The sequence below is a fragment of the Xenopus laevis genome, chromosome 2L (genome assembly GCF_017654675.1).
Source record: "Xenopus laevis strain J_2021 chromosome 2L, Xenopus_laevis_v10.1, whole genome shotgun sequence".
In the NCBI taxonomy this organism is placed as follows: domain Eukaryota; kingdom Metazoa; phylum Chordata; class Amphibia; order Anura; family Pipidae; genus Xenopus; species Xenopus laevis.
Window position 1 is genome coordinate 186,519,755 of NC_054373.1, and position 22,314 is coordinate 186,542,068.

Consider the following 22,314-nt stretch of genomic DNA (forward strand, 5'->3'; position numbering starts at 1 on the left):
TACACAGCAGCTTGTTTATATAAACTATAGTAGTACTTATCAGTTATCTATTGTGTATCCTGTGCTTGAATGGCTGCCCCCATGGCTACACAGCAGCTTGTTTATATAAACTATAGTAGTACTTATCAGTTATCTATTGTGTATCCTGTGCTTGAATGGCTGCCCCTATGGCTACACAGCAGCTTGTTTATATAAACTATAGTAGTACTTATCTGTTATCTACTGTGTATCCTGTGCTTGAATGGCTGCCCCCATGGCTACACAGCAGCTCGTTTATATAAACTATAGTAGTACTTATCTGTTATCTACTGTGTATCCTGTGCTTGAATGGCTGCCCCCATGGCTACACAGCAGTTTATTTATATAAACAATAGTAGTACTTATCTGTTAGCTACTGTGTATCCTGTGCTTGAATGGCTGCCCCCATGGCTACACAGCAGCTTGTTTATATAAACTATAGTAGTACTTATCTGTTATCTACTGTGTATCCTGTGCTTGAATGGCTGCCCCCATGGCTACACAGCAGCTTGTTTATATAAACTATAGTAGTACTTATCTGTTATCTACTGTGTATCCTGTGCTTGAATGGCTGCCCCCATTGCTACACAGCAGTTTATTTATATAAACTATAGTAGTGTTTCTGAAGCAAACACACCAGTTTTACCAGTGTAAGGCAACACTGCATTATATTTTCATTACTTTAAAACACTTATTTTTTGACGTTACTGTTCCTTTAAGTATTACAAAAACGTTGACACATAGAAAGTATTGGAAAAAGTCGTTATTCCTGGTGCGCTATCTAAAAAAGAACTAGCTGTTTCAAGGTGAACCACCCTTTAAAGGAATTGTTCAGTATAAAAATAATGCAGAATGCATTTTCAGTGCAAACCCTACACTGGGTTGCCTGTAAGGTTTGTGACTTCAGAGCCATAGTTCCCCTTAAAACCTTTCTGTAATTTCCTTTAAACTGATAGACCTACAAAGGGGGCAGAGATCACTTGTATTTAGATTTGTTTTCTCTTGGGTGTGTAAATCTTGGTTTTGCTCTAGTTGTATACAGTAACCTGTTTTAGTACATTGCAAGTCATTCTTATAGGCTAGACCTTTTAAAAGGACACTTTCCTGGGCATTTGCAATGTAAGACAGGTATGGGATCTGTTATCCAGAAAGCTCTGAATTATGGAAGGGCCGTCTCCCATAGACTCCATTTTATCCAAATAATTCAGATTTTTTAAAAATGATTTCCCTTTTCTCTGTAATAATAAAACAGTCGCTTGTACTTGATCCCAACTAAGATATAATTAATCCTTATTGGAAGCAAAACCAGCCTATTGGGTTTATTTAATGTTTACATGATTTTCTAGTAGACTTAAGGTATGAAGATCCAAATTACAGAAAGACCCGTTACCGCGAGCAGTAACCCATAGCAACCAGCAGGTAGAATATACTGGTCACCTGGTTGCTATGGGTTACTGCTACTAGGCAAATGTAGTTCCTCTTATTGCATATGGGGGTAAATGTTTTAGTAAAATAAAGATACAGCGATCTAAATTACAGATAAATCCTGGATTATAGAAACCCCCCAGAATTCCTAATAACGGATCCCAATACTGGGCCAGAAATAAAATGTAGAAATGATGACTGTTTGCATGTAAAATCTTGGATGAGTGATCATAGGGACACTGAGTACCTACTAGTGATGTGCGGGTCGAGAATTTCTCATCCCACACCTGACCCTAACCCGCCCCCTCCCAATCCACACTTGGCTCGCTACTGCCCCTCTATTTATAGACCCGCGCCCGCCCCGCAGTGATGTCACAAAAGGGGCCGGGCAAGTCTATAAATCTCAGTGCCGGAAGTGCTAGGACCCGGACCCGCCTGCGACCCAATGATTTTGTGCAGGAGTCGGCCCGATCCGCGGGTTTCGGGCTGGCCCGCACATCACTAGTACCTACATATATAGGATTGTATTGTTTTCGAACTTTGCAAATTTAAATGTAAAAAGAAAGTTGGAGAGCAACACAAGCATGACAAATTTTCTAGGGGTGCCAAATAGGGTCTGTGATTGGCTATTTGATAGCCCCTATGTGGACTGGCAACCTACAGGAGGCTCTGTTTGGCAGTACATCTGGTTTTTATACAACCAAAATTTGTCTCCAAGCCTGGAATTCAAAAATAATCACCTGCTTTGAGGCCACTGGGAGCAACATCCAAGGGGTTGGAGAGAAAAATGGCACCAGTTGGGGACCACTGGTGAGCAGCAACAATTATGTGCGTGCGAGTAACTGGTGATCTCAATGACCATGGAGCCGTCCCATTGGCTATGACATGCGAGCAGTCAGAAGGGAGGTTATCTGCTATGTAAAGAGCAATTCCATGCAAACAATTTCACCTTTTGCAAACTGCAGTTTCTTTTATACAAATAAATATAAAAATACTGAACAATAAAGCTTAGTGAGTGGTTCAAATAAACAGTCCGTTGGCCCCTTGTGGGGTCAGAGATCACTCTCCGTGATTTATGCCACTTCTTGTAGTGTCTCTGCCGCGGCCTGAACTGTAAATGTGGCAACGGAAATTTGCCTTTTCACTTCTTCCCACGCCTGGTACTGATCGACTTTATTCTCTATATCAAACAAAGTGTCGTATATTCCCGGGAAGGATTCTCCTGCGTACTTGTTATGGCTGCTTGGAGCGAAGATGACGTGCCTGAAAGAGCAAGAAAATCCCCAATTTAGTCTATGAATCATTATGGCGGGTATCTCCTGGTTTGCAAATCTAATCTCAAAAAGTTCTGAATAGATAGAACCATGGATGCAAGTGTTGGGTACATGAAACCACCATTTCCAATAACCTTAGGGATAGAGTCATTACAGTAATTGTAGACAGTTGGGTAATGATGATCTCCACCTTGTAGACCACCTTGTAGACAGTTGGGTAATGATGATCTCCACCTTATAGACCACCTTGTAGACAGTTGGGTAATGATGATCTACACCTTATAGACCACCTTGTAGACAGTTGGGTAATGATGATCTCTACCTTATAGACCACCTTGTAGACAGTTGGGTAATGATGATCTCCACCTTGTAGACCACCTTGTAGACAGTTGGGTAATGATGATCTCCACCTTATAGACCACCTTGTAGACAGTTGGGTAATGATGATCTACACCTTATAGACCACCTTGTAGACAGTTGGGTAATGATGATCTACACCTTATAGACCACCTTGTAGACAGTTGGGTAATGATGATCTACACCTTATAGACCACCTTGTAGACAGTTGGGTAATGATGATCTACACCTTATAGACCACCTTGTAGACAGTTGGGTAATGATGATCTACACCTTATAGACCACCTTGTAGACAGTTGGGTAATGATGATCTACACCTTATAGACCACCTTGTAGACAGTTGGGTAATGATGATCTCCACCTTGTAGACCACCTTGTAGACAGTTGGGTAATGATGATCTCCACCTTATAGACCACCTTGTAGACAGTTGGGTAATGATGATCTACACCTTATAGACCACCTTGTAGACAGTTGGGTAATGATGATCTACACCTTATAGACCACCTTGTAGACAGTTGGGTAATGATGATCTACACCTTATAGACCACCTTGTAGACAGTTGGGTAATGATGATCTCCACCTTATAGACCACCTTGTAGACAGTTGGGTAATGATGATCTCAACAATGTACAGAGGTGTAAGAACATAGAGAGCGAAGGGTTTCTTCCTACCTTCCTTTGACCAACATAGAGGGGTCTCAAAAATAGACTAATATACTCCTCCTACTCTCAACAAATTGAGGGGGTACCACAGAACCTTTGGAGACCATAGCTATTAATAGTGCTGCACACAAAGGAAAGCATGTCCGAATGCAATAACGGAATGAAATTTGGGTGGAGCATCTCGTCCAGTCTATTCACTTGGAAGAGTTAGTCTGATGGGATAGTGATTTTAGATTGTTGCCCAACCTTTAAAAGCACTGGAAATGCTAATTCTCCACAATTCAAGAGACACAATGCAAACGGACGTGGCCACAACTCGCATAACATAATTGACATTTACCTGTAAAATTGTCTTCCTGGCAATCCTAAAGGATCGATGAAGGCTCTTTCTGCAAACATCAACTGATCATTCATGATGCGAACAGCAAGTGGGCTGGGAGAAGAAAACCATGGTTTAAAGCAAACAATATAGGAAAAAATGGTTCAATGATTATTTATATCCATGGGTTGCAGACCGGTCAGATCAGTGTCAGACTGGGGCATCTGGGACCCACCGGAAACAGAAACCTTGAGAGCCCACCACCCCAACAGTTTCACAAGTCAATGGTAAGCTCTTAAATACACCTTGAACTCCAGTTTAAGGTTCCTACAACCTTTACCTTATGTAGGACCCATGTTGTCAGATTCTGCAAGTATAAAATTATAAATAAAAACTATAAATGTGAAGTAAAAGCCATGGGGGATTTCGGAGAAACACAGGACGAGGTTTAAATTTCAAGATGACTTCTCAAGTGTGAGGCACAGAGAAAATGGACAGAGATCCAGGATGGGATTTCATAGATACATCTGAAAGCCCAGCTTGTAGGTCACTTCAGGTGAGATTTAGGGTGGAAACCAAAGAAAAGCTCAACCCGTACCAGACCTGAAGCCGCGCCAGGCTTCCCTCCTCCTTTTATAGACCTGCGCTGACCTTCCACGCCAATGATGTCACAAAAGGGGTGTGAATGTCCGTGCCTATAAATCTGGAAGTTGGAAGCCGAAGGGTTAAGGTCGCAGATGGGCAGAAGAACTCAACCAAAACCCGCAAACAGCGCAGCATGGTCGGTCCCACGAGTTACGGACCAGCCCACTATCCTAGATATTCTTAAAACTAAGACTGAATGACTGATCCATATTTTCCTGTATCCTTGTTATTAGCTAATGCGACTTGACCAAAGGTTGGACCTCCCAAGAGGACAAGACCTTTAAAAGCAAACTTATATTTGAATAACTTTGAGCATCTCTTTGTTTACCTCTTATTCTGTTTTTCCTTTTACAAGACTGGACGGTGGAGTCTAATCTGCATAACAAATCAGATCTATCGCCTAACAACTATACTTGCTTTTCCAGCCTCTGTGAACACAGCCCCTGTTATTCTCTAATCCAAGCATTTTGGGAGAGATATGCCATCCCTTTGGAGTCTTTCCCAGCTACTGTGCCACACATTTATTTGATGCACCCAGTATAATTATAAATAACATAGCACTTTAATGTAGGCGGCATAAATATTTCCACATCATCAAACTTCAACATCAAGTTCTGTAAATCTGCCTCAGACTTACTTGTGGCGATCGAGATGTTCAAGTCTTTGGTGCAGTCCATCTGACGCTTCTGTAAAGTTATGGATGGCAGAAAACAGAGAATCTGCAACGTACAAAACGTATTTTTATTGCAACCAATCGGTAATCAGCTTTGGTGAGTCTTCTGCATGTGGAATAATGAAAGCAACTCTCTGATTGGTCCCTGTTGGTTATTGTAACAAACCTACCACTTACCAAATGATACTCCAAAGGTTTCCATCTGGGACTTGTTTTTCTTGGCCAGGCTGTAGATACTGATCGCGTAGCTTTTCAACGAATCTCCATAGTCCTGGACATTGAATGGGATCACTGGGGCGTTGGCCAGTTCATAGACCAGACTTCCCCTCAACTGGGCCACTGCCAACTGTCTCTTGAACCCGGGGTCATAGTAACGATCCACCAGCTCAAAGGTCTCATAGACGGTGTGATAGACCGGGTAGCTACTATACTTGTCAGTTTTCTGTTGAGAGAAGGAAAACATATTTGATGGCATCGTTAAATTATTATATAATACCCAGGAGCCATGAATATCTGGTAAATTATATCCTTATAAATAGTTTTGTGATGTCATCCGTTATAATCACTGCTTAATGATCGCTTCAACTTATGTATTATAATATGAGGATATTAAAGGGGTTGTTCACCTTTAAATTAACTGTAAGTATGATGTAGAGAGTGATATTCTGAGACAATTTGTAATTTGTTTTAATTTTTTATTATTGAAGGATTTTGAGTTATTTAGCAGCTCTTCAATTTGCATCTTAAGCAATCTGGTTACTAGGGTCCTAATTCCCCTAGCAACCATACATTAATTTGAATACGAGACTGGAATATGAACAGGAGAGGCCTGAGTAGAAAGATATGTAATAAAAAGTAGCAATAACAATACATGTGTAGCCTTACAGAGTGTTTAGATGGGGTCAGCGACCCCCATTTGAAAGCTGGAAAGAGTCAAAAGATGAAGGCAAATGATTCAAAAATGATAAAAAAAAAGAAGGCCAGCTGATAAGTTGCTTAGAATTGGCCATTCTATAACATTCTAAATGTTAACTCAAAGGTGAACCACTCCTTAAAAAGTCATCTTGAATATCCTTGACCTTTACTAAAGGACAAGGTCTTAAGGTCATGGAACTTCGAAGTTACTTTTAATATCTCATCCAGATTCACAATACATGGCATCACAATTTAATAATCAGCCCTGTAGAATCAGCTTCTGTTATTATATGCTTGATAATTTCCCACGTCCCCTAAGCAGCCCAGAGCCCACTGAGCATGTGCAGTGCCACTGACCCTCACTAGATGGGGAGCTGCTGTGGGCAATTTGAAGACCTGGATCATTACAATGATATGACTGCTGAACCTCTGGGCTGGTACAGTAAGTTCAGTATATAAAGTAAAGGTATGGGACCTGTTATCCAGAATGTACGGGACCTGGGGTTTTCCTGATCTTTCCGTACTTGAGATCTTCATACCTTAAGTCTACTAGAAAATCATAGAAAATCCACCATTTATTCCCTGTTTGCTATAACTGCAGTAAAGCACTGCGTATCTTGACAGCGCTATATAAATACAGTAAATGATGATGATGATGATGATAAATAAACCCAATAGGTTGGTTTTGCCTCCAATAAGGATTAATTATATCTTAGTTGGATCAAGTACAAACTACTGTTTTATTATTACACAGAAAATTTAAAAATGTGGATCATTTGCATAAAATGGAGTCTATGGGAGACGGCCTTTCCGTAATTCAGAGCTTTCTGGAGAGTGAGTTTCTGGATAACAGATCCTATACCTGTACAGCATTTCTAGTCAGTTTCATTTGTAGGTTTTAGTTCTCCTTTAAATGCAAATCTTCCCAAAGTATTCAGCCACACAGATATTTATTTTGAGCAGCAACAAAGTCCATTTTTTTGTCATTTATGCTAAATAGATCTGCCTCTGAGGATAATATCCCAACCGCTTCCAAAATGAGAAAAACCCGCACCGCTGATTCGAATAAAACACGAATGGCTGATGGGACTGACTGAGGTGCAGATATATAGAGAAGTGTATTGGGATCAGCGCAAAGAAATAGATTCGCTGTTCATTAAATGAGACTGAAATGTTGCCGTCAGCGTCTGCTCCATAAACTGAGTCACATGTTTAGTCCAAAAAGGGAAATGATTTGCCTGCGCTAAACACGAGCCCAATAAAAAGGACTTGAAAAGAAGACAGTAGATAATGTATTATACTTTCTTGTTGAATGAGAACTAAACCCTAAAAATAAATGAGGCTAAAAATGTCCTATTTTATATAGTGAACTTATTGCACGAGGCTAAAGTTTGAGCTTGTCAATAGCAGCAATGATCCAGGACTTCAAACTTGTCACAGGGGGTCACCATCTTGGAAAGTGTCTGTGACACTCACATGCTCAGTGGGCTCTGATTGGCTGTTGAGAAGCTAAGCTTAGGGCTCGTCACTAATTATCCATCAGAAAATGAGCTTCCCTGGCTGTAATATAAGCTGATGCTACAGGTTTGCTGATTATTCAATTCTGATGCTAATTGCACTGGTTTCTGTGCTGCCATGTAGTAATTATGTGTATTAATTACTAATCAGCCTTATATTGTGACATTTCTATTCTATGTGTACTGTATATTGTGAGTGGCTCCCTAAGCTCAGTAAGTGACAGCAGCACAGAGCATGTGAATCAGTGAATCAGCAGAAAAGAAGATGGGGAGCTACTGGGGCATCTTTGGAGACACAGATCTTTACTGCTAAAGGGCTGTGGTTGCCTTGGGCTGGTACAGAAGCACAAAACATCATGTACAACATTTCTACCTATTTCTTTAGTTAGGCTTTAGTTCTCCTTTAAAGGGGGGGTTCACATTTAAAGGGATACTGTCATGGGAAAAAATTTTTTTTTAAAAATGAATCAGTTAATAGTGCTGCTCCAGCAGAATTCTGCACTGAAATCCATTTCTCAAAAGAGCAAACAGATTTTTTTATATTCAATTTTGAAATCTGACATGGGGCTAGACATTTTGTCAATTTCCCAGCTGCCCCATGTCATGTGACTTGTGCTCTGATAAACATCAATCACTCTTTACTGCTGTAATGCAAGTTGGAGTGATTATCACCCCCTCCCTTTTCCCCCCAGCAGCCAAACAAAAGAACAATGGGAAGGTAACCAGATAACAGCTCCCTAACACAAGATAACAGCTGCCTGGTAGGTCTAAGGACAACACTCAATCGTAAAAACCCATGTCCCACTGAGACTCCTTCAGTTACATTGAGAAGGAGAAACAGCAGCCTGCCAAAAAGCATTACTCTCCTGAAGTGCAGGCACAAGTCACATGACATGGGGCAGCTGGGAAATTGACAAAATGTCTAGCCCCGTGTCAGATTTCAAAACTGAATATAAAAAAATCTGTTTGCTCTTTTGAGAAATGGATTTCAGTGCAGAATTCTGCTGGAGCAGCACTATTAACTGATTCATTTTGAAAAAAATTTTTTTTCCCATGACAGTATCCCTTTAAGTTAACTTTTAGGAGGTTATTTATCAAGGTCCGAATTTCTCTCAGTATTTCTAATATAAAACTCCGAGCAACACGGAATTCTCAAATGGACTTTATTTATGAAGAAAAAAGCCCAAAAAAATAGGGTCGGGCAAACTTCAGAAAACTCAAAATTGTTCTGAGTTTTTCCGCAAAAAACTAGGTTTTTTCTTTCGCCGAAACCCTAAAATCATCTGATAATGGTACAGACATCAGCACAGACACTGGAACATTTCCCTTTGACTTATACAGGACCTCGAGAGCCTTTAGATGCCGGGGTTTCGGATTCAGAGTTTTTAGACCATCAGACTAATAAATCTCGAAAAATTTGACATTTTATTTTTTGCTCAGAAAACTATGAATTATTCGATATTTGGAGCTTGATAAATAACCCCCTTAGTATGTAATAAAATGGCCAATTCTAAGCAACTTTTCAATTGGTCTTCATTATTTATTTTTTATAGTTTTGTAATTATTTGCCTTCTTCTTCTGACCCATTTCAGCTTTCAAATGGGGGTCACTGACCCCATTTAAAAAAACAAAACAAATGCTCTGTAAGGCTACAAATGTATTGTTATTGCTACTCGTCTTTCTATTCAACCTCTGCTATTCATATTCCAGCCTCTTAGTCACATCAATGCATGGTTGCTAGGGTAACCAGGACCATAGCAACTAGACTGCTGAAACTGCAAACTGGAGAGCTGCTGAATAAAAAGCTAAATAAGTCAAAAACCACAAATAATAAAAAATGAAAACCAATTACAAATTGTCTCAGAATATCCCTCTCTACATCACTCTCTAATTAGAAACTTTCCAGATAACAGATGCCATATCTGTAGTACCTTTAAAACGCACAAATTTCTGGTGTGCCAAACTACAATTCCCATGATCCTCTTACAACCAAAAGAACAAATGCCATTTGTAAGAGCCTGAAGGCTTTAGGGTGCACTTAGCAGGGAAGATATTGGATAGGTTAATTAGAATACAAATGTTTAACCCATTGCCTGCCATAGAGCATAAAATCTTTAGATCTGGTTGTCAGGGACCTAACTATATCTTAAGGTGGCCATACACGGGCCGATAAAAGCTGCCGACAGACCCCAAGTGTATGGGGCCCCCCGACGGGCTTCCCCGATTGAGATCGGCGGAAAGTCGGACAGATCTCGATCGGATGGGACAAAAAATCCCGTCGGATCGCGGCCACATCTGTTCGTTGATGCGGTCCCGCGATCCGACCGCCCGTTCCCAATCGTTAGGATGAAACGTTGGGCCCTAGGGCCCACGATTGGATCAGCCCATTATTGCCCACCTCAAGGTGGGCATATCGGAGAGAGAGATCCGCTCGTTTGGCGACATCGCCAAACGAGCGGATCTCTCCGTGTATGGCCACCTTTAGTTGAGATCAAGTACAAGCTACTTATTTATTATTACAGAGAAAATGGAAATCATTTTTCAAAATTTGGACTAAAAGGAATCTATGGGAGACGGCCTTTCTGTAATTTAGAGCTTACTGGATAATGGGTTTCCGCATAATGGATCCTATAACTGTAAAAGAAATCCTTATAGACCATGTGATGGTACGATACACTAATATACAAACCTCTCGGTTACTTGTTTAACCTATAAGTGCTACACTATGTTCTCATGTAAATACATTGTACTTACCCGGTTTTTGGTGTAGCGAGCTCTTGCAGAGGCAATGCCCAGGCGCTGGAAATAAGCCTCAAAGTCACTTCCAGATCCAAGTTTATTTATTCTGTAGCAATAAAATAGAAACCAATCAATGAAAGGCGTTATAATGTGTAATGATTAAAAACCCAAGGTTTAACAATTACCTGGGAATGGCTTTATTCTCAATAGAAGGATCTTTTTCCCTCCAGCTTTCATATAAAGACTTGCCCTCAAAGCCTGAATCTGGGCTGGAAATCTGTAAAGAATAAAAAAAGTCAGATCTTTAATGGGGGCTTATATACTTCCCAACTGTCCTGTTTATCACGGGACAGTCCCAATTTTGACAGCTCAACCCACAGTCCCGGATTATTACTGAAATTTTCTCTTTGACCTCCTGCACGGAACAGTCAGAAAAAGATGCAATGTTTCTAAAACTTAATTGGCTTTTGGCAGAGAGCCCAGAATATGTGGCAGGTGCACTTAGATACTTTTGTAACAATTTAAGATAAGCAAAGAAACAATTGTAACTTTTTAAGATAAGCAGGTCTCTTGGGGAAACGCTGATTTGCAGCTTAAAGGGCAATTCACCTTCATTAGCAAAACTGTAATACCACAAAAAAACCACAGAAATGGGCTCAAACTTTCATAACCTGGCACATTTTGTAAAATGAACATGGTAATTAGAGGGTGTGGTCACAAAAATGGGCGTGGTCAAACATTTTTGCCAAAAATTGCAAACTGGAGAGCTGTTGAATAAAAATCTAAATAACTAAAAAACAATACCAATAATAAAAAATTAAAACCAATTGCAAATTGTCTCAGAATATCACTCTCTAATTTAAAGACAACCCCTTTAAATGAACAGTACACCCAAAACTTAAAGTATTTTAAAGTAATTAACATATAATGTACTGTTTAATGCACTGGTGCAATGGGTGTGTTTGCTTTAGAAACATTACTATAGTTTATATAAACAAGCTGCTGTGTAGCCATGGGGACAGCCATTCAAGCACAGGATACACAGTAGATAACAGATAAGTACTACTATAGTTTATATAAACAAGCTGCTGTGTAGCCATGGGGGCAGCCATTCAAGCACAGGATACACAGTAGATAACAGATAAGTACTACTATAGTTTATATAAACAAGCTGCTGTGTAGCCATGGGGACAGCCATTCAAGCACAGGATATACAGTAGATAACAGATAAGTACTACTATAGTTTATATAAACGAGCTGCTGTGTAGCCATGGGGACAGCCATTCAAGCACAGGATACACAGTAGATAACAGATAAGTACTACTATAGTTTATATAAACAAGCTGCTGTGTAGCCATGGGGGCAGCCATTCAAGCACAGGATACACAGTAGATAACAGATAAGTACTACTATAGTTTATATAAACAAGCTGCTGTGTAGCCATGGGGACAGCCATTCAAGCACAGGATATACAGTAGATAACAGATAAGTACTACTATAGTTTATATAAACAATCTGCTGTGTAGCCATGGGGACAGCCATTCAAGCACAGGATACACAGTAGATAACAGATAAGTACTACTATAGTTTATATAAACAAGCTGCTGTGTAGCCATGGGGGCAGCCATTCAAGCACAGGATATACAGTAGATAACAGATAAGTACTACTATAGTTTATATAAACAAGCTGCTGTGTAGCCATGGGGACAGCCATTCAAGCACAGGATACACAGTAGATAACAGATAAGTACTACTATAGTTTATATAAACAAGCTGCTGTGTAGCCATGGGGACAGCCATTCAAGCACAGGATATACAGTAGATAACAGATAAGTACTACTATAGTTTATATAAACAAGCTGCTGTGTAGCCATGGGAACAGCCATTCAAGCACAGGATACACAGTAGATAACAGATAAGTACTACTATAGTTTATATAAACAATCTGCTGTGTAGCCATGGGGACAGCCATTCAAGCACAGGATACACAGTAGATAACAGATAAGTACTACTATAGTTTATATAAACAAGCTGCTGTGTAGCCATGGGGGCAGCTATTCAAGCACAGGATACATAGCAGATACTTGATGCAATATGTAGAATTCTATTGTATTCTATTACAGAGCTTATCTGTTATCTACTAAGTAACGTGAGCCTTTTTAGATTTAGCTTAAATGGCTGCCCCTATCGCTACACAGCAGCCTATTGACATAAACTATAGTAGTCTTTCTAAAGCAAACACATAATTTTACCAATACATAGTAACAGTACATTATATTTTAATTACTTTAAAATCTTTTTATTTTTGGTGTTACTGTTCCTTTAACGACGTGCAGCTGAAAAGGCCCAAATACGCCCCAATTGCCTAAAAGACGCAGAATTGTGCAGAGTCGTATCTGACAGTTGTGGGCACAAAAAAAGAGCAAGGTGCAAAATTGTGGGAAAAAATGAGGGCTCGCTGACTAGAATATTGTTCCAAGCATTAATATCAGGGCAGTGTGAGGGTGGGAGGAGCAGTGGGAGGAGCAGTGTGAGGGTGGGAGGAGCAGTGTGAGGGTGGGAGGAGCAGTGTGAGGTGGGTGTATCGCACACATTATGTAAGAGCAGCAAGATGTGCCGCAGCAGTACAATGGACACAAATAACACACGCATGTGCACTCCTATGTTACATATGTGCCATTACATGTGCCATACAGAGGAGACAAAGAGCATTCCCAGGCCAACAGCAACTCCCTGCCCCTCTATATTTTATGTAGTCTATATCATGTGCTGATAAGACTTAATCCTTTTTTATGCAGACACACGGGACACAGATTATACGCCTGAATGTATCACAGACACACACAGAATCCCAACTAAACTTATCTAGAAATAACAAGGAGACAATACAACACTGAAAAATAGTTAATTTCATAAAAAATATATGGATTCCTTAGGGGCTGTTCCTGCTGAATTGTGCTTAGTACAGGGGAATACCTATGCTGCCATAGTTTTATGGGATCTCTCTGTACAGATTGTGAGCAAACTTAGGGACTGTTCCTGCTGAATTGTGCTTAGTACAGGGGAATACCTATGCTGCCATAGTTTTATGGGATCTCTCTGTAGACTATGAGCAAACTTAGGGACTGTTCCTGCTGAATTGTGCTTAGTACAGGGAATACCTATGCTGCCATAGTTTTATGGGATCTCTCTGTACAGACTATGAGCAAACTTAGGGGCTGTTCCTGCTGAATTGTGCTTAGTACAGGGAATACCCATGCTGCCATAGTTTTATGGGTTCTCTCTGTATAGACTATGAGCAAACTTAGGGGCTGTTCCTGCTGAATTGTGCTTAGTACAGGGAATACCTATGTGCCATAGTTTTATGGGATCTCTCTGTACAGACTATGAGCAAACTTAGGGACTGTTCCTGCTGAATTGTGCTTAGTACAGAGGAATACCTATGCTGCCATAGTTTTATGGGACCTCTCTGTACAGACTATGAGCAAACTTAGAGACTGTTCCTGCTGAATTGTGCTTAGTACAGGGAATACCTATACTGCCATAGTTTTATGGGATCTCTCTGTACAGACTATGAACAAACTTAGGGGCTGTTCCTGCTGAATTGTGCTTAGTACAGGGAATACCTATGCTGCCATAGTTTTATGGGATCTCTCTGTACAGATTGTGAGCAAACTTAGGGACTGTTCCTGCTGAATTGTGCTTAGCCAATGAGGATTCCAGATCCAGACCATGTGGGCTATGGAGGAAGGACAGGTTGTAGTCCAACGACAGTATTTGAACATCCCTGATATAATGTAACTAATGGTAAATACACAACTTTACATGCCCCCCACCAAAGGGCCCTTGAGATCACAAGGTCCCTGGTCAAATTCCTGCCAGGCTGTACCCCCCAAACTGTCCCTGACAAACAAAATCCATAAATGTCCAACAGGCACTATCTTTGCTACTAACTGTGAATAGTTGGAGCCTAAACATGAGTGGGGTTCAGTGCTGAGTGTGACATCAAGGTCATACTGTGTTATTTGTAATTATTGCTCCCCTTGCTTTAATTATCCCCCAGACTGTGCAACAATCATTAGTGATCATTCGTTTGCACACGGCTGGGATTATAAGACTGGATGGACGAAAATATCATTGCTAATAATAATAGATGATTCACTGAACAACCTCGTTTTTATATGTAAATATTTTATATCAATAATTATATCCCTTTAAAGGAGAAGGAAAGGCTACAAGTAAGTAAGCTTTATCAGAAAGGTCTATATAAAAATACACCAGTAACCCCTCAAAGTAATGCTGCTCCGAGTCCTCTGTCAAAAGAAACAGCACATTTCTTTCCTTCTATTGTGTACTCATGGGCTTCTGTATCAGACTTCCTGTTTTCAGCTTAAACCTCCAGGGCTAGGGCTTGAGCATGCTCAGTTTGCTCCTCTCTCCCTCCTCCCCTCCCTGCTGTAATCTGAGTCCAGAGCTATGAGTGAGCAGGGAGAGACGCAGGCAGGAAGTGATGTCACACCAAGCTAATATGGCAGCTGCTATCCTAAACAGAGAGCTTCTAGAGCTGTTTACTTAGGCATGGTAAAGCATTCTACAGAATAAATATAGCATTTTATCTTGCACTATTGCAGCTAATCTATTGGCAATAAAATGCCTCCGTAGCTTTCCTTCTCCTTTAAAACAATTTCCTATTGTCAGTGTCTCCCTTACACCTCAATCAGGTTGTACCTCTTTGGTCAGGTTGTAGACGAGTCTGTGCATCAGGGGGGTACAATCCACTCTCAGGGTGTAGTTCCCTGCAAGAATAAAGGAATTATTTATTTGAATGTTATATAGGGGTTAAAGGGACTCTGTTATGATTTTTATTTTTATTTCTAAATGACACTGTTTACACTGCAAATAATTCACTGTACAATATAAAATGTCATTCCTGAACCAACAAGTGTATTTAGTTGTAATATTGGTGTGTAGGTGCATCTCAGCTCATTTTGCCTGGTCATGTGCTTTCAGAAAGAGCCAGCACTTTAGGATGGAACTGCTTTCTGCCAGGTGTTTTTTCTCCTACTCAATGTAACTGAATGTGTCTCAGTGGGACCTGGATTTTACTATTGAGTGCTGTTCTTATATATCTGTTCTTCTAGCCTGGAATTGCCTATGATTAAGTGCTGGGTAAGCATGAAATGCATTGGGCTCCATGTTTGGTTATTGTTGTATAATTTAATATGATATAAATTAATAAACATACTTTTTATATGGCATGAGTACAGAGAAATATTTTTTGAGTATACTGTTCTTATATCTACCAGGCAGCTGCTATCTGGTTACCTTCCAGTTGTTAGATTGCTGGACGGGGGGGGGTGATATCGCGCCAACTTGCAGTAAAGCAGTAAAGAGTGACTAAAGTTTATCAGAGCACAAGTCACATGACTGGGGGCAGCTGGGAAACTGACAATATGTCTAGCCCCAGGTCAGACTTCAAAATGAAGTATAAAAAAAAATCTGTTTACTCTTTTAATAAACGGATTTCAGTGCAGAATTCTGCTGGAGCAGCACTATTAGAGCAGAGACACACTGCTATTTTGGGAGATTGGTCGCCCATCAAGAAATCGATTCTTCTTTGGGCGACTGAGCTCCCCATACTGCCTTCCCAGCGGTTAGAATGTAAACCACCAGCGGGATAGTACTCGGAAAACACTTCATTTTCCAAAGTCGCCATCCCGCCGGCGATTTACATTTTAACCGGCGAGAAGGCAGTTCGGGGGGTTTGGTCTCCCAAAGAAGAAGCGATTTGTTGCGGGGCGACTAATCTCCCGAAATAGCAGCGTGTCTCTGCCCTAAACTGATGCGTTTTGTAAAAAAACATGTTTTCCCATGACAGTATCTTTTTGAAAACAATGTTTCAGCGTTAGTATAGGGACACACTGTGGAGGTGGATTGTGGGTATTTTCATTAGGAGAATAAAAGAAGGCGCAAATCAGCTCTGAACTAATAAATGTGGGAGCAGAAGGACAGGGCCACACAGTAGTGTTGGACTCATCTCTGGGGCCACGGCAGACCCTGAAACAGCTCAACAGACCCTGTAAATAGCAGTGAGCGGTTACCTTCTAAAGAAGAGTCGGAGTTGATATACGCCACGGCTCGCTCATGCAGAATTTTGGCATTTTCCTGTAAGAGAGAATTCAGCTGATTAAGGAGATTTAGGAATTAAATGTATTGGTGTTTATAGAGTTATATGAGTGTGTGGATCAGCTTCACTAAGAATAGTCAATAATTCTGCCAGGCTTGTCTTTACATTGTCTGACCAGCTGGTGGCGATCTTTAATCACAAAAGAGATTAAGCAAAACATCATTCTTACACTTAGGAGGTTATTTATCCAAATCTGAAAATTTCTGATAATTTTCTGAAAAATAGTCTCACAAAATCCATACTCATTTATCCCCCTTATTTAGAAATACCTTTTCCCGAAAATTTTCTGTGCCGGAAAAAACTCAAAATCTTGAAAAAATTTGAATCCTAGGAATTTTTCGGATTTGACGCCCAAAAACGTTTCGGATTATTGGCTGAGAACCGTGAAATTTTCGGATTTTTGCATGAAACCCAGCGCAGATCAGGATATCTTCTGGACTTTTCCCATTGACTTCTACATGCACTCGACAGGTCTGAGTTGGAATACTTTTTTATTCGGACTTTTAACACCATCTGGGTTTCCGGAAAATTCAAGGTTTCTTTCACCACTATAATTTCAGATTTTTAGTAAACAAAAAAACTAAAATTTTAAGAGTTTTTGTCAATCAGACTTTAATAAATAACCCTCTGAATATACAATAATTCTGCAGCTGATAGTGTCTGCTCTCCCCTTAAAGATCACCTTTACGTTTATCTTTTAGTAGGATGTAGAGAGGGATATTATGAGACAATTTGCAATTGGTTTTCATTTTTTTTATATTTGTGGATTTTGAGTTGTTTCGTTTTTATTCAGCAGCTCTCCAGTTTGCAGTTTGGTCGCCAGGGTCCAAATTCCCCTAGCAACCATGCATTGATTTCAATAAGAGACTGGAAAATGAACAGGAGAGGACTGAATAGGCCTGCGGTGAAAATTCGCTGCAAAAAAAAAAAACATAAACATTGTTGTGCGTCAAAATTATTCGAACTCCCATTGAGCTTAATGCATTTGGACAAACAAGTCACGCACATAAAAAATTGTCGATTGCGTCAAAATTGCCGCACATCAAAATTATTTTGACACTCGACTTTAATGCGTTGATTGTATTTTTTTGCCGTTTCGCAATTTTTTTTCGCAATTTTTTTTCACTGTTTTGGGACAGATCCGCCCATCACTACTAACAATAAGAATTTAGCTGGAAAATGAGTCGGCTTTCCAGTTGCTAGGCAAAAAAACCTAGCAACCACATAATATTTAATACTTCACCTAAAAGATCCAAGGTAGAAAAGCAAATACATTTTTTAAGAACTGAACACGGGTTACAGATTTGTAACTTTTAAATGAGGGAAGGTCCCTCGGTGTCGCTGAATGTCTTTGAACCTTTTCTATTAGAGACAAAGAGGCAGAAACTGGCTCCTTACATAGAAATCAAGGGCAGGATTATTTGAGTCATGTCCCAGTATCCCTGGTAACACATTGTAACAAGGCTGATCCCCGAAATTAGTAGTTCAGACACATCCACTGCGGCCAATGTCTGCGGGGTCAGAACTACCGGTAACACCCGACTTTCCTGCTGAATTGTGTTTAGTACAGGGGATATTCTGAGACAAATTGCAACTGGTTTTCATTTTTTATTATTTGTGGTTCTTGAGTTATTTAGCTTTTTATTCAGCAGCTCTCCAGTTTGTAATTTCAGCAGTCTGGTTGCTAGGGTCCAAATTCCCCTAACAACCATGCATTGATTTGAATAAGAGACTGGAATATGAATAGGAGAGGCCTGAATAGAAAGATGAGGAATAAAAAGTAGCAATAACAATACATTTGTAGCCTTACAGAGCATTTATTTTTTAGATGGGGTCAGTGACTCCCGTTTGAAAACTAGAAAAAATCAGAAGAACAAGGCAAATAACGAAATAATTTAAAGGGGAAGTAAAGTCTAAAATGGAATAAGGCTGTATTTTGGATACTAAACATAAACATGAACTTACTGCACCACAAGCCTAATCAAACAAATGATTTATGCTTTCAACGTTGGCCACAGGGGGTCACCAGGCATCTTGTAACTTTGTTATACATCTTTGCAAGACCAAGACTGTGCACATGCTCAGTGTGATCTGGGCTGCTTAGGGATCGTCATAAATGATCAAAACAGCACAAGTCAAATAATATCTGCCAGAAGCAGATACACAAGACTGATTAATAATCAGAATATACAGACTGCACTGGGTCCTGTGTTGTCATGTAATCTAATGTGGATTTTATAGTTTTTGTATTGTTTAATACAAACTTTCTCCAACTCTGCAGAACCAGTGGCTGCAGTAAAATAATCCTCCAAATAGAATCCCAGTTTATCTGTTTAAATCTGGCTCCATGATCTTTGTCCCTGCAGCTGGAGTTGGAAACAGTAAAGGGGATGTAAAGGCAAAAATAAAATCCAATACAAATCTCTACACAGCCACCGACTGCTCTACAGGGAAACAAACAAAGCTGATTTGTTGTCATGAAAGAGTCAATGGCATAGGTCCCTTAAACCATTTGAAGATGTTCAGGTTTTTTTTCTGGGGGTTTTGCCCAAAAACTTGAATAAATTCAGCGATTTGAGTTTTTTCCAGCGGAAAATTTTTAAAATTTTTGGGTTGTTAACCCCAAACTCACTGATTCAAGTTCTTTCCCATCAATGTAACAAACTGTAATCTAGAGCACTTTCATACCCCTCCGAATTGTGTATGTTCCCCTCCCATTTAGACTGTAAGCCCTACGGGGTCCTCCAGCCTTTTGTCTCCTTGACACTGAGCACTTAATCTGTATTGTAATTATATTTTATATTTATGTGAATTGTATTTCTAATAATGCACTTATTGTTCCTTTTTATTCCAATGACCCCTTGTTTGTTACTACTAATTTATTGTTTTGCTGTACAGTGCTCTGCCCTCGAGGAGCTCTATACAAATAATAATATACATAGATCTTAAAGGAGAAGGAAAGGTTAAAAGTAAGTAAACTTTATCAGAAAGGTCTATATAAATATACCAGTAACCCCTCAAAGTAATGCTGCTCTGAGTCCTCTGTCAAAAGAAACAGCACATTTCTTTCCTTCTATTGTGTACTCATGGGCTTCTGTATCAGACTAACTGTTTTCAGCTTAAACCTCCAGGGCTAGGGCTTGAGCATGCTCAGTTTGTTCCTCTCTCCCTGCTGAAATCTGAGCCCAGAGCTATGAGTGAGCAGGGAGAAACTGAGGCAGGAAGTGATGTCACACCAAGCTAATATGGCAGCTACTATCCTAAACAAACAGAGAGCTTCTAGAGCTGTTAACTCAGGTATGGTAAAGCATTCTGCAGAATAAATATAGTGTTATAGCTTGCACTATTGTGGCTAATCTATTGGTTGGCAATAAGCTGCTTCGGTAGCTTTCCTTCTCCTTTAAATCAAAAACCAAAGTTGCGAGTTCATTCGAGGTTTTGAAAATCTCACTAAGAGCTAAAACTCGACCAATGATAAATAACCCCCTATATGTACAGCTATAGGTATAAATACAGCCATGTTTCCCTTAGCTTTGTACAGTGATACAATTACAGGAGGTTTCCTACAATTCCTAATTAAATATGACTCCGTCTCCCTTTCTTTATTACCTCGGCCCATTCTGTAGATCCCAACAGTCCAAACTCTTCCGCGTCCCAGCTTGCAAATATAATCGTCCTTCTGGGCCGCCAACCTGAAACAACAGCTGCTGGTTAGAATTTACACGTTAATATCAGGGACAACTAACTGGCTCATTGTCTCATTAATGAAAAGGAAACCAGTAATGAGATCTGATCTGTGTATATTGATACATCCCTCTCTATACAATGCTAAGCAAAGGGCCCATGTGGATTGGCTGCTCCCAGTCCCGTCTGTTCCAAGTGCATTGCACACAAAACAATTTATAATAATGTAATGTAAAAGTGCTCAGACCGCTAAACGGAGGTCCTTTGCAATTTTCTACTTTTCAAGATATTAGCAGTTTTTACACTGCGAATATAATACATTTGAAACAGTAGCGCCACCTGCTGTTCCTTTCTGCCAACTGGTTAGAACTAAATGAAGTGAACGGAGGAAAGTCTTGTGATGGTTTTCTGCTCAGAACAAACCTTATTTATACTGTAGTTATACGGCTGGTTGGCAGAATCCGAACAGCAGGTGGCGCTGTTGTTTCAATTTCATTATAATTCCAGTATAGAAACTGCAAATACAGCTTTTAAAACTGGGAAATAATATAAAATTGCAAAAGTTCTCAGAAGAACATTCATAGCAATTTTACATCTGCTTTAAAACCCAATCAATTAAAGGGAGTGGCTCACCTTTCAGTTAACATTTAGTATGTTGTAGAATGATTAATTGTCATTAATTGACATTCATTATCTATTTTGTATTGTTTTTCAATTATTAACCTTCATCTTCTGGCTCTTTCCAGCTTTCCAGCTTCACCTTTAGGTTAACTTTTAGTAACATTAAAGAACGGCTATTTCTAAGCAACTTTTAAATTGGCCTTCAATATTTCTTTTTATCGTTTTTGAATCATTTGCCGCCTTCTTCTGACTTTTTCCAGTTTTTAAATGGGGGTCACTGACTCCATCTAAAAACAAATGCACCTTAAAGCTACAAATGTATTGATATTGCTACTTTTTATTACTCATCTTTCTATTCAGGCCTCTCCTATTCATATTCCAGTCTCTTATTCAAATAAATGTATGGTTGCTAGGGGAATTTGGACCCTAGCAACCAGATGGCTGAAATTACAAACTGGAGAGCTGCTTAATAAATAGTTAAACAACTCAAAAACCACAAATAATAAAAATTGAAAACCAATTGCAAATTATCTCAGAATATCACTCTGTACATCATACTAACAGTTAATCTGAAGGTGAACAACCCCTTTAAGAGGGTTAAATAAGAGTAATGAGTTACTGGTTTGCAATGCTGAATAGACCAACAACACAGGGAAGGATTAACCGGATCATTGTGTGCACTGCTGTAGGGAACTCGGCTCCACAACAAAGTACAGGTATGGGACCTGCTATCCAGAATGCTCTGGACCTGAGGTTTCCGGATAATAGATCTTTCCGTTATTTGGATCTTCATACCTTAAGTCTACTAGATAATCATATAAACATTAAAAATTTTATTTTAAAATTTTATTTTAAAAAATGTGGATTATTTGGATAAAATGGAGTCTATGGGAGACGGCCTTTCTGTAATTTGGAGCTTTATGGATAACGCATACCTCCGAACATTTTGGAAATAGAAAGAGGGACAAAAAGATTTGGCAAGTGGAACGCCCATTTTTATGGCCACGCCCCCTAATTACCATGTTCATTTTACAAAATTTGGCAGGTTATGAAAATTTTAACACATTTCTGTGGTTTTTATATGTTATTATAGTTTTGCTAATTGCCCTTTAGGGCTAGTCCACACGGGGAGATAGCGACGCGTTTGCGGTCGCGGCGACAAAGTGCCGCGACAGTCGCCGCGACCGGCGCAGGCGACAGTTTTGTATGGGCGCCTATGTAAAAACGCCTGTGCTAACCACACGAGGCGATGCGCTTTTCAACAGTCGCCTGAAAAA

The 22,314-nt window shown here is 39.8% G+C and overlaps 1 protein-coding gene across 5 annotated transcripts in view; it reads right to left on the bottom strand.

Moving 5' to 3' along the window:
- Positions 1–2,398: 2,398 nt before the first annotated feature.
- The window catches only part of naalad2.L (N-acetylated alpha-linked acidic dipeptidase 2 L homeolog), a 65,923-nt gene continuing 46,007 nt past the window's right edge, over positions 2,399–22,314 (bottom strand). For all 5 annotated transcript variants that reach the window (XM_018245319.2, XM_041581104.1, XM_041581105.1 and 2 more), the window contains 9 exon segments: positions 20,342–20,424; positions 16,647–16,710; positions 15,274–15,341; positions 10,731–10,822; positions 10,561–10,651; positions 5,552–5,816; positions 5,339–5,420; positions 4,078–4,170; positions 2,399–2,706 (listed from right to left, as the gene is read on the bottom strand). In XM_018245319.2, the coding sequence (XP_018100808.1) occupies positions 2,517–2,706; positions 4,078–4,170; positions 5,339–5,420; positions 5,552–5,816; positions 10,561–10,651; positions 10,731–10,822; positions 15,274–15,341; positions 16,647–16,710; positions 20,342–20,424 (1,028 nt within the window). In that variant the 3' untranslated portion in view covers positions 2,399–2,516.